We start from the raw sequence: 12,548 nt of genomic DNA, 5'->3' as shown, positions 1-12,548 counted from the left end.
GGCGGGCCCTCTTTCCCGCCTCTGCGCCGGCCGCTTGCCCCCCTGCCGCCGCTCTCGGGCTCCGGCCGGGTTTCGCGCGCCGTCTTCTCGAGAGGGGCATCGCGCCCACCGGCGCGCGCCGCCCCCCTGCCGCGCGGCGCGGGGTCTCGCGGGCCCCGCTCCCGCCCTCCGCTCGCCTGGCCCGGACCGGAAGCGGCGCCGCACGGCCTGGGCCTGGCGCGGGGGGCGGGCACGGGGGCCCGGTCGGACATGGGCAAGAAGCACAAGAAACACAAGTCGGACAAACACCTCTACGAGGGTGAGGAGTGGGCCGGGGTGCGGGCGACGGGCCCTCGGCGGCCCTGCGGGGCTTCCGCTCTTTCCCAATGGCTCCGGGGCGGCCCGGGGCCCTTCCCTCCCACTGCAGGCCCGGGCCCGCGAAGGGGGCGCGTCCTGCCGGACGCCGCGCTGCCCCCCGCCGTGCGGCGGCGGCATTCGAACCCGGGTCCCCCTGGTCTGGTGGGTCTCTGGTGGGGAGACGTGAGGCGGGCCCGGGAGGCCTGGGAGCGTTCGGGGCGGGCGGCGCCGGGGTCCGTCATTCAACAGGTGCTTCGCGGAGCGCCCAAAGCCGCCTCGGCCTTGCTGCGCCTTCGCGCTCTGCAGCCTTAGCACTCCCTGGAGAGCCCCGACTTTAATCGACGCGCTTTCCTTTCTTTTCTTTTCTTTTTTTAAGAGTATGTAGAGAAGCCCTTGAAGCTGGTCCTCAAAGTAGGAGGGAGCGAAGTCACCGAACTCTCCACGGGCAGCTCGGGGCACGATTCCAGCCTCTTCGAAGACAAAAACGATCATGACAAACACAAGGACAGAAAGCGGAAAAAGAGAAAGAAAGGAGAGAAGCAGATTCCAGGGGAAGAAAAGGGGAGAAAACGGAGAAGAGTTAAGGTACAAGTGGTTGCACTGCTTTGGCTTTGCGGATGGCACCGCCTCCTCCAGCTGCCAACCTCATTTTATTTTCTTTGTATCTGGGGAAAACTGAAACGCCTGTAAGATCTGGCTCGTTTGAGGAGGAGCAGGACAGAATAGAGACATGAATCATCTATGAGTTTCAGCAAATCGTTTTTGAATTATACTCTTAGGCAATTGTACTCGCACATCAGGTGAGGAGGCAGCTAAGTCCAAATTTTGAGGAGCTGCTTCAAAGAATGCTTTTTCCATCTAGGCAGGGTAAAAAATCATGCTCAAGAAAGCCTCAGTGTTCGAGGATTGTCAAAAATAGTCATTTCAGAAGTGAGTGGGATCTACTGGGGTTTAAATTTTGTTCTGAAATAAATATTATAATGCCAAATCTGTAATGAGCACCTTTAAATCTTTTAAAACAGGGTTGTAGTCTGTTGAGACAATTTGTTCAGAAACCTGTAATGGAGATTGATATTCTTAACCATTTGCATTTAACAGAAAAGAATGAGTAGCTACCATCTTGGTTTGAAAGCTGGGCAAAATAATAATTAATGGCTGGGCACAGTAGCCCACACTTGTAATCCCAACACTTTGGAATGCCGAGGTGGGAGGATTGCTTGAGGCTGGAAGTTCGAGACCAGCCTGGGCAACATAGCAAGGCCCTGTCTCTACAAAATAAACTGCAAAAATTTCCAGAGTCTGGTGGTGTGCACCTGTGTCCCAGCTATTCAGGAGGCTGAGGTGGGAGGATCCCTTGAGCCCAGGAGTTTGAGGTACAGTGAGGTATGCTCACACCACTGCACTCCAGCCTGGGCAATAATACGAGACTCTGTCTCTAATAATAATAACATTGTTATTACTGTTACTAACTTTCCAAATTTAACCTGCCACTGAACGACTTATTAAATCAATTATTGTGAAGGTAAATTTTCATAGGTTAGTTATATAATTTTTCTTACGTTTATTTTTGTTTTCTTCCTTAAATTATAAAACCCATATATGCATTTGATTTTTTTTTTTTTTTTTTTTTTTTGGATAGATCTCCTCTGTCCACCAGGCTCGGCTCACTGCAAGCTCCGCCTCCCGGGTTCACGCCATTCTCCCGCCTCAGCCTCTCCGAGTAGCTGGGACTACAGGCGCCCGCCACCACGCCCGGCTAATTTTTTGTATTTTTAGTAGAGACGGGGTTTCACCATGGTCTCGATCTCCTGACCTCGTGATCCGCCCGCCTCGGCCTCCCAAAGTGCTGGGATTACAAGCGTGAGCCACCGCGCCTGGCCCATTTGATTTTTTAAAAGTAGTTCATGTGGTACAAAAGTACACAAAATGAAAAAAGTTTTCCTCACCCCAATCCTTCACATAGACTCCCTCTTCAGAGGTAACCAGTTGTTGTTTTTTTTAATTAATAGTAGTAAAGTAATTCGTGAAGATGGTTTTTAAAAGTCATAAGTACTACACAGCTTTTTGACACAAAGCAGGCTGCTACTCCACTGTGGACACTTTTTAGGTGTTTTTTCCTTGCCTACTTATTTCCATTTCGAAATACAGGTTTATATTGCTATTTACTGATTTAGCAGTTTATGTCTTCTACCGACATCGTTATGGAAGATGAGAATTCAGTTTCCCTTGCTCAGGTACAGGTACATCACAATTATTGGTTAAATCAATATTAAAGTGATTGTAGACAAGTACAGTATGCAAATATAGATCTGATCTTAACTAGTTAGATCATTGCTTTCGTTTGTTTGGTTATTGCTTAATAATTCCTTCCAAACTCTAAGATTTATGAAACTCATTTGAGTTCTTTACTTCCTTTTTTTTTTTTTTTTCCTCTGGAGACATTTATCTTACAGCTCTCTGTCTCCTGGAGGCTGAATTAGTTGCTGTCAAGGCCTCCTGGGACTCTCCTTCACCTGCTTCCTGGATCTCATGCCTTCCTCTTTCTTGATTCATTCCCTTGTTCTGGTGGACTCTTAACTCTAGGAACGTCCTAAGAAAGCATACACGGGGGTAGATTTTATAAGTTCTAACATGTTTGAAAATCTGTATTCTGCCCTCATACAGGTTGATGGTTTGACTTGTTTAGATTGAAAATTATTTTCTTTCAGACTTTTGAAGGCATTGCTTTGTTGTTTTCTAGCCTCTAAATTTGCTGTTGAGAAATCTGTTGCCATTCTGATTCTTAGTCCTTTGCATATGACCAGTATTTGCTAACTTGAAATTTTTAGGATCTTCCCCCTTCTCTTCAGTGTTCTGACATTTCACAGTGAATACTTGTGCCTTCAGTTCAGAGCTGTGTGCTTGAAGTATTCCTGTGTTCATTTCTTTCCCTCCATTTTTTCTTTTCTTGGTTTCTGGAACTCCTGCCGTTTAGATATTAGACTCCTGAACTGATCCTCTAATTTTCTTATGTTTTTCTCATATTTTTTTCTGGGTGTGTGTGGGGCGGGGGAGGGTTCTTCCTGCAAGGAACATCCCTAAAATTTCTGACTTTTCTGGATTTATTTCAGATCTTATACCTTGAATTTCCAAGAATTTTTTTATCGTTCTCTACTTGTCCTTTTTGAATTAGCACCCTGTTCTTGGTTTTAGATGCAGTATATTCTTTTCTTTCTCTGAGGATATTAATCGAAGTTTTTTCCTGTTTTTTTCTCCTAAGTTTTCTTTTGTTCCCTGCCCTGTCTCTCTCTCCCCCAAATTCTTCCATTTATTTGTCTGTCTCTGTTTTCTGTTGAAAGCATCCTTTAGTTGTCTGTTGAGCTTTTGCAGTTTGTACAAAGCTGATTAAATACTTTGTACCTAGACAGAGTTTGTCAGTTGATGGACTTTATTGTAGAGTGACTAACAGGGACTCGGTCATTTTGGTGAAGAATGCCCCAATGTCTGTACCTTACAGATGTTTTCTCTGGGATTTTTAGTTTCTCCAGAGAAAAATCCTCCTCTCCTAGGAGATGGATTTTGCCAGTTTTATCTGTGTTTCTGGAGCCAACTATGGGGCAGGGGCTGAAGGTCTTATCACCCAGTTTTCTGAGTCTGGCATTTCTCCTCACTTTTGGCTCGTCTCAAGATTTGGAGACTCTCAGGTTCCCTGTGTCTCCCAGTTCTGAGCTTTTCCAGGGTTCTGGGATTTAGGCTTTTTTCAAAGGTGTCCACCTCTCTGCATACAGGAGTATCTTGCTTTCTCTGTTCTGCATATCACCCCATTTGCCTTCCGTCTCCCAAGTGTGTTGACGTGGCTCATCCACCTTTGTCTCTTATGTGCTCTTTGTTCCGGCCATCGTCTTGTTTAACAGAAGTTGAGGTAACCACTTTGAACCACTCTGGTTTTTGTTCTGGCAGTTACCACCATAATCCCATTGATACATTAATATTTTTATTTCTTGTTTTATTCGTTATCTTATTTTTTATATTGATTACATAGTATTTAGTTATGTGGATATACCGTACTTATGATTATTACTTTTAAGTCTTACATGTAATACTGCAGTGAGCCTCATTGTACACACATCTTTGTACACTCGTGTAAGAATATCTTCAGGATAGGTTCTTAGAAGTGCCCCCCCCAACCTCCCCCGCGCCCAGGTTCCAGCCACTCTATCCTTTCTTGACTGTGACTCTAATGATCATTAGTCCCATTGTATTTTGATGTCATTGCAACCTAAAATGGGTTCATATCCACAGTCTCTTCTGGACACAACACCTCTCAGAGTAGGACAGGTAGGGGGATGGTTTCTATTTCACATTCAGGGCTAGAGACTTCAGATCCTCTGGGGTGTCACTGGTTCTGTAGGGACTGTTTGAGTCATTCTTTTTTTCCAGGCTAGACCAGGGAAGCAGGGAGAGATTCTTCTTGCTAGTGTTATATAGGGAGGGAGACCTTAGAGATGCCTCTGTGGACTGTGTTCTGGATGTCCAGGGAGTTTTAGGAATAGTAGTTGCGTGATCTCTTCTTGGGAGAAAGAAGGGCTAGAGTATGTATGATTCTGAGGGACTGGCAACTCTTCTCTCAGTTCCATGCAGCTGGATAGAGGACAAAGGATGTCCTTTTCCTTTCAAAACATTTTTCTGAAAGGCATACATAACTTCTGCTTGTGTTTTACTAACCAAAACCTAATCACATAGTCACCTTAGCTGCTAGGGAGACTGGAAAATGTTGTCTTTTTTTTTTTTTTTTTCCTTTTTGAGGTAGGATCCTGCGTTGTCACCCAGGGCAGAATGCAGTGGTGCAATCATGGCTCACTGCAGCTTCAAACTCCTGGACTTAAGTGATCCTCTCACCTCAGCCTCCCGAGTAGCTGGGACTACAGGCATATATCACCACAGCCAGCTAATTTTTTCAAAAACATTTTTCTGTAAAGATGGAGTCTTGCTATGTTGTCCAGGCTGGTCCCAAACTTCTGGGGTCAGGTGATCCTTTCGCCTCAGCCTCCCAAAAGTGCTAGGATTACAAGTGTGAGCTACCATGTCTGGCATTTTAGTTGGGGGGAGTGAATGGGGGTAATGTACCTTGCTAAAAATTAGGAATCTGTTATTTAGGAAAATAAGATAAAGTTGGGGGAAGCAAGCGCGCGCGTGCACACACACACATGCACACACACAAAACATAAAGCCTTACAATTTTTCAAAGGTGCCTTAGTTAAGTGATGTTCTTGTTTTGAGTAGGAAGGCTCTAACTATATTAGTTTAAAATGCCCCAACGGGTAGGATCAGCAGTATTTCTCCCTGTACAGCAGTGGTATTTAATGCCAACTAAAGCATTAGGGGTACAACGTGCTTTGGTTTCCACCAGACACCACCCCTATGAAAGTGATGAATTTTCTTAAACATTCTGATGCTGAGCGTTTGGCAAAGAATTTGCCTGCTGGCATGACTCTTAAAACATTAGTTTTCCTTTCCTAAATGTTCAGTCTTATATTTTCCCATGTTATGTAAAAAATAAAATAACAGCCATAAAAAATGCTCATGCCATCTGATCTAGTCATACATACACAAGAGGATAGTTAAGTAAAACTAAGATGCAATAGGTAAAATTCTGTGTGGCTGTTAACTTGATTAAATGATTTATAAAAATTACAGAAGTATTTCTAAAATCACATTAGAGGAAATAACCATATACATACCCATTGTGATTATAACATGAAAAAACTACACATAACATTTTACAAATAACAACTGCTACTTATCAGGCATGTAGTACATCCTAGGTTCTGTGCTGAGTGCTTTATGTACATCATCCTACTATACTCCCTACTGTAATCCTGTGAGACTGGTGTTCTCTATTTTGTTGGATTGTGGTACAATACACATAGCATAAAATTTATCATTTTAATTATTTTTAAGTGTGCAGTAGTGTTAAGTGTATTTACATTTTTGTGCAACTATTTTCCAGAACTTTTTCGTACCCATTAACAACTCCCCATTTTCCTTTCTCCCTCTCCTCAGACCTTGGCGACCACCATTCCACTTTCTGTCTCTATGAATTTGACTGCTCTTATAAGTGGAATGATACAGTATTTGTCTTTTTGTAGCTGTCCTGTATCATTTAGCACGATGTCCTCAAGGTTCATCTGTTGTAGCACGTGTTGGAATGTTCTTCCCTTCTAAGGCTAAATGCTACTCCATTGTAGGGATATACCGCATTTTATTTATTCATCAGTCAGTGGACATGTGGTTTGCTTCCACCTTTTGGCTATTATGAATAATGCTGCGAGGAACATGAATTGTACAAAGTTCTCTTCAAGACCCCTACTTTCACTTCTTTTGGATACACACCCACAAATAGAATTACTGGATCATATTATCTCCTCTTTTATTAATGAGAAAATTGAGGCTCAGGGAGGTTAAGTAACTTTACCAAGGTCTCACAGTTAGTGCCAGAACAATAACTCAAATTCTGCCCTTAAGAGGTCTTTAATCTAAAAGAGTTCTTAAAGTAGGCACCAACCTCTAGAGCCCACAGCACATGGGGAAATAAAGTCAGTGCCTTAACAGAGGCAGGGTTCTAGTTCTGAGGCTCCTGAGAGTACATGGAGCTGGGGGAAATCACAGAAGACAAATTTTCTCAAGAAGCAGCATTTGAGTTGAGCTTTAGAAATCAAAATACATTGATGTAACACTATGTTCAGTTAACGTGGGGTCAACCTTATACGCTGAGAGAAATGGCTCTTTTTATGGTAGTTCAGTAGAAGTATTCTAAGATTGTAAGTCATGAGTATTGTACTTAATGGGCTACTTCAGGTATTTTCCAAGGCGATCTGACAACCCAATTTTTTATTTATGTGCTGACTTGAGATGATGATCCCTGAATAGAATGATAGGCCACTGCGTAGAGACGTGGAGGTCAGGAAGCCCACACACCAGAGGATTATGGAGCTGTTGTTAGAGGATTAGCTCGAAAATGGGCAAGAAGGAGATGTGTATAGGGGACATAAAGTAGGTCTCTTTTTAAACACAGAATGCATGGAGGGGAGGATAGGGTAAGATCTGAAAGGCAGCTGAGATGGCAGAGTAAGGAGTTTGAGCTTCAGTATGTAGTCAGTGGGAAGTCAAAAACTTTGAGTGGAAGAATGATAAAAGCTGAGTCTTAGTAACATAAATCTGGTAACAGTATCTAACAAATATTGAATGGAGAAAGTGGAAACTGTAAGGAGACCTGCATAGAAAGCTTTTTATTGAAATAGCTCAGACGAGTGGTCCCAGTTCCTTTATTGAAACTCACTTGCTGTTCTGAAGAACATAGTCCTAACCCAAATGATGTCTAACAGCTTTGTAGGTCAACTTCTGGTTTAGTTGCTGAAAGAAGTTAGGCCAGTCACATTGCTTAGGGATGTTATCAGAATAAAATGAGAAAGATAGTAGTCATTAAAAAAATTTTTTTACTCAAAAGCATTAACATATAGGATGTTATTACATATAAAGCTAAATTTAAGTAAAACTTTAATGAAAATTACAGTAAATTCCAGTAAATACCTATTTTATTAAAGCACTCTCTATACTAAGTCCAACAGTGGAGGCAGACTCATAACTAACATTCGCGTGTTTACTGTCTGCCAGACACTATTCTAAATTCTTTGTGTGTATTTACTATTTTGATCCTTAGAAATAATTCTGTGAGGTAGGTGCTGTTAGTATCTCGTATTGCTGATTTAACTGAGCCACAGAGTATGAGGTAGCTTTTAACTAGAGAGGAGCAGTGACTAATCATATTAAGCAAAGTGAGAATTCTGGCAAAACACAGTTCATTGACTTGTGCCATCTGTCACACCTGAGATCTCTGGGCTGCTGTGGCTTATCTGGCTTGGCAGAAAACCCTCCCCGTTTCTCAGCATTGGTCCGTGTACGTCCCTCCTGAGGTAGTCATCTCAACCCCAAAAGACCTTTCCAAGGAAGGAAGAACTCGGAAAAGGGGCCTATGAGTAGCATTGCTCCTCTGATAGAAGGCTGTTTATCTGTTTCTTTATTCAACAAATATTTACCTGACACCTATTATCTGGCCAGACTGTACGAGGCTCCAGTGATTAAGGTAGGTAAATAAATAAGTAAAATCCTACAGGAGCTCAAAGTTGGACTCAGGAATCAGACATGAAAGTATAAATAAACCTCACGGCCTGGTAAATCCTAAGGGAGGTTTGACTAACTTGTTCCAGGAGTCCAGGGAAAGGTAATGCGTCATTCTGCCGTGGGCAGCCAGGGGAAAGCATCGTAGAGGTAATGGCTAACCTGTGTAGCAAATGCTGTTTTCAGCCTAGGGCCAAAATGATGTGCAGCTGCAAGGTAATGAAACATTTTTCATTGGATTCTAAAATCAGCTGTTAAAAGGGAACTCTACATTCTTTTGCATATTGGAGCATCACTTGAATATATGTATGTGTATATATCCTCCAAAAGTAACCAACCTGAAGGACAGTACTTATTACTAAGGACTTCAGCTGTTAATTTGCATGCTTTTGTGTTCCTATTTCATGCTGTCTCCTATGATTTATTACTTCTGCAAATACTTAGCAAGTATTGTGTTAGGCATTGCTGAGCTTGCAGGTATGGAGCTGAGTAAGACAAGGACCCCTGTCCAGAGGGAGCTCAGTAGAACAGGCAAATGTCATTTGTCGAGTGAATAATGTGGTTCAGTAAGTGTTAAATCCTAATAATCTGAGCAAAGATTTGCTTTAAAAGCATTACTCACAGATTAATAAAATAACTTGCCATCAAGTTGTGGGCAAATTAGAATCTAGTCAGAAGAAAGTAAATGTGTTTGTAGTTAATGGAAATAGCCCTCTTCCTTTCTCCTGCCTCAGATCTTCATGTCCACAAGATATTTCCTCTGCCTGGAATGCTGTTCGCACACACCCACCTCCACCCCCAACCTGGCTAGATTCTTTCTCCTTCAGATCTCAGCTCAGATGTTACTTCCTCATGGAAACCTTCCCACACTTTTCCAGTCTAAATTATTTTCACCCAAAAGTTATTCTGTCCTTGAAATCTGTTTTGTTGTTGTTTTTAAGACTAGTCAAGTGAAGCATTGGAAACGGGGAAGGAACAAAGAAATCTGTAGCTGCTTGTGATCAGTTAGTTGTAAACATGTTTATTTTTTTAAATGAGTTATTTAATGCACATTCCTGCTGTTATAAACCTGTTTGTTTTTTTGAATGAGTTATTTAGTGAACATCTCTGCTGTTCCACTCTGAGATCCTTAAGAGTAGGGATGTATATGTTTTCTCTTTCACTATATAGCCACACAGTAAAGCCCCTTTTATTTATTGAATCAATGAGTGTCCATCATGTGCTAAGTAATGTGCTAAAACTTCACATAAACTATCACATTTAATCCTTAAAATAGTCGTGTGAGGTATGTATTGTGTCTATTTTAAAGATTAGAAAATGAGACTCCAAAAAATTATATAGTTTATCCCTGACGCCATAGCTAATTACATAGTTTATCCATATCATAGCTTTGCCACCTACTAGTGACGAGGCCAGAATTTAAACCCACTTTATAAACTAACTATAAACTCTTCTTCCTTAAGTACCTAAAGTTAAATGGCACTAATATTTTTGCTTAGTTTTTTCTGTGTAATTAACAGAATTTACTGTTAACCAGAACTGTGTTAACTTATGGTTTTACGTAACTATATTCCTTTAATAAGTGACATTCACAACAGGATTCTACAGCATACTCTGAATTATGAAAAAGAAAATGTGAAGGTTGGAATCAGAATTTTAGGTGGAGAGAGACCTGTAGAGATCAAAGCCTTGTGTTGTACAGATGGGAAACTGAGACTAAAACAGTGGGGTAACTTGTTAAAAGTCATATGCTAGTGAACTGGAAGCTAGATCTCCTGATTCTCAGTCTGGAAATAACATGCTACAATATCTCTATTCAGTTTAGGGTAGTTTCCAAGCATATGTTTTTATATTCTTTTTTTCTTTTGGACTCCCTAGCCCCAAAGACTTTTTTGCTTTACTGAATGATAAAGTGGTTATAGTAGACCAGGATAACTAGGTAAAGATACTAGGTAGGGGTAGTTCAGAAACATTATACCCTCCTTTGGTACTTTTTCCACTTGGCTAGTTCATGATTGACCATCTCATCAACTCTGTAAGATAAATAATAACAGTTAAATCTCCATCTTGCATGTGTTAAAGAGGTCTGATGAGAGTAAATGAATTGCCTAAGGTCACAGAGTGTTTTTTTACTTTATTCTTTTTGTTCTTTTTTTTTTTTCTTTTGAGACAGGATCTGGCTCTGTTGCCCAGGCTAGAGTGCACTGGTGCGATCTCAACTTAACCGCAACCTCCACCTCCTGGGGCTCAAGCCATCCTCCTACCTCAGCCTCCCAAGTAGCTGGGACTACAGGTGCACACCAAAACTCCTGGCTAATTTTTGTATTTTTTGTAGAGACGGGATTTCGCTATGTTGCCTAGGCTGGCCTCGAACTCCTGAGCTCAAGTGATCCATCCGCCTCGGCCTCCCGAAGTTCTGGGATGACAGGGGTGAGCCACCGCGTCCAGCCAGCAGAGTGTTTTAAGAATGAAGCTGGACTCCTAGAGCATAGGTTAGCAAGCTGACCAACAGTTTTTGTAAATAAATTTTTATTGAAACACAACCAAATTAATTCATTTACATTTTATCTGTGGTGGTTTTCATACTACAACATACTATAATACAAAAGCAGAGTTTAGTAGTTGTGACAGACCTTATGGGCCACAAAGCCTAAATATTTACAGTTGGCCATTTTTGATTTTTGTCTTGTTTTGATTTGTTTTGTTTTTGAGACAGAGTCTTGTTCCATCGCCCAGGCTGGAGTGCAGTGATACGTTCTCGGCTCACTGCAACCTCCACGTACGGGTTCAAGCAATTCTCCTGCCTCAGCCTCCCAAGTAGCTGGGATTACAGGCGTGCACCACCACCTGCAGCTGATTTTTGTATTTTTAGTAGAGATGGAGTTTTGCTATGTTGGCCAGGCTGGTCTCAAACTCCTGGCCTCAAGTGATACACCTGCCTCAGCCTTCCAAAGCTCTGGGATTACAGACATGAGCCACTGCATTTGGCCCAGTTTGGTCGTTTACCAAAAAGTTTGCTGGCCCCAGTTCTAGACTCTTGGCACTGGCACTGGATGAGTTTTTTCTACCTGGGAGAATGCATACTGCCTCTCAAGCTGTCCTTTCTTCACAGCTCACATTTAATAGGAAGGAATCTGTGTCTCTGTGGCTGTTATTCCATAGAACGGATCTTCTAAACTTGCCAGCCTACCAAGATCCATACCAGTATTTCTGGACGAAGGATTTAAAATTTTCCAAAGTTAAGAATTACTGCAACAGAATATGTTGTGAGGTGGTAAAAATACATTAATCAACTAACTGGTAGCTGGGATCAAGTATGAGTTCAGTTTATAACTGCTGTCTGGAGCTTTTAAAACAACCATGTATTCTGTATTAGGTGCTTTGGATTCTGTATTAGGTGCTTTGGATTAGGTGCTTTGCACTGATCTAGTGCAAAGCTCTAGATCAGTGATTCTCAAAGTGTGGTCCCTGTACCAGCAACACCCACATGGCCTGGAAACTTGTTAGAAAGTACAAATTCTCAGTCTCTACCCCATACCTGCAGATCATTAATTCTAGGGACAAGGCCCAGCCATCTGTGTTTTTAATGAGACCTTCAGGTGATTCTAATGCACACTAAAGCTTGCGAACCACAAGGGGACCTCAGGATTTTTGTTTCTTGCAAAATCCTAAATAATCCTGATGGCTGCCAGTCTGGCGACCATGCTTTGAGAACCACTGCTCTAGATACTAGGAATAAAAAATAGGGCATAGGCCAAGAAAATAGCTTTTTGAGTCCATAAGATCCTGTTGAGAATCTTGATTTTGATGAGCATAAAATGGGCATTGTTGGACAATTTTACTTCAAAATTTAAATTTTAAAAATGCGGAGTACAGAGAATAATAAAACTACAATCTTGATACCAACCATCCAGCTTTAGCAGATCTCAACATTTAGCCATAGTGTGTGTATATATATGTATATACATATATATATATACACATATATATATGTATATATATTTTTCCCCTAAGGAAAGAAGAGGGCAGACAGAGATCCCTTATACCCTTTCAGA

General features: G+C 41.8%; 1 protein-coding gene across 3 annotated transcripts in view; it reads left to right on the top strand.

Annotated features, from left to right (window-relative positions):
• The first annotated feature begins 37 nt into the window (after nucleotides 1–37).
• The window catches only part of BRD7 (bromodomain containing 7), a 49,832-nt gene continuing 37,321 nt past the window's right edge, over nucleotides 38–12,548 (top strand). For 2 of the 3 annotated variants that reach the window (XM_032157314.2, XM_032157313.2), the window contains exons 1-2: nucleotides 38–298; nucleotides 713–921. In XM_032157314.2, the coding sequence (XP_032013205.1) occupies nucleotides 250–298; nucleotides 713–921 (258 nt within the window). In that variant the 5' untranslated portion in view covers nucleotides 38–249. The remainder of the gene's footprint in view (nucleotides 299–712; nucleotides 922–12,548) is intronic. The other variant, XM_032157315.2, reaches the window with a different exon arrangement.

This window comes from Hylobates moloch, unplaced genomic scaffold (assembly GCF_009828535.3).
Source record: "Hylobates moloch isolate HMO894 unplaced genomic scaffold, HMol_V3 SCAFFOLD_6, whole genome shotgun sequence".
Lineage (NCBI taxonomy): Eukaryota > Metazoa > Chordata > Mammalia > Primates > Hylobatidae > Hylobates > Hylobates moloch.
Note: the sequence above shows the minus strand (reverse complement) of the source record. Positions and strands in the feature narration are given on the sequence as shown.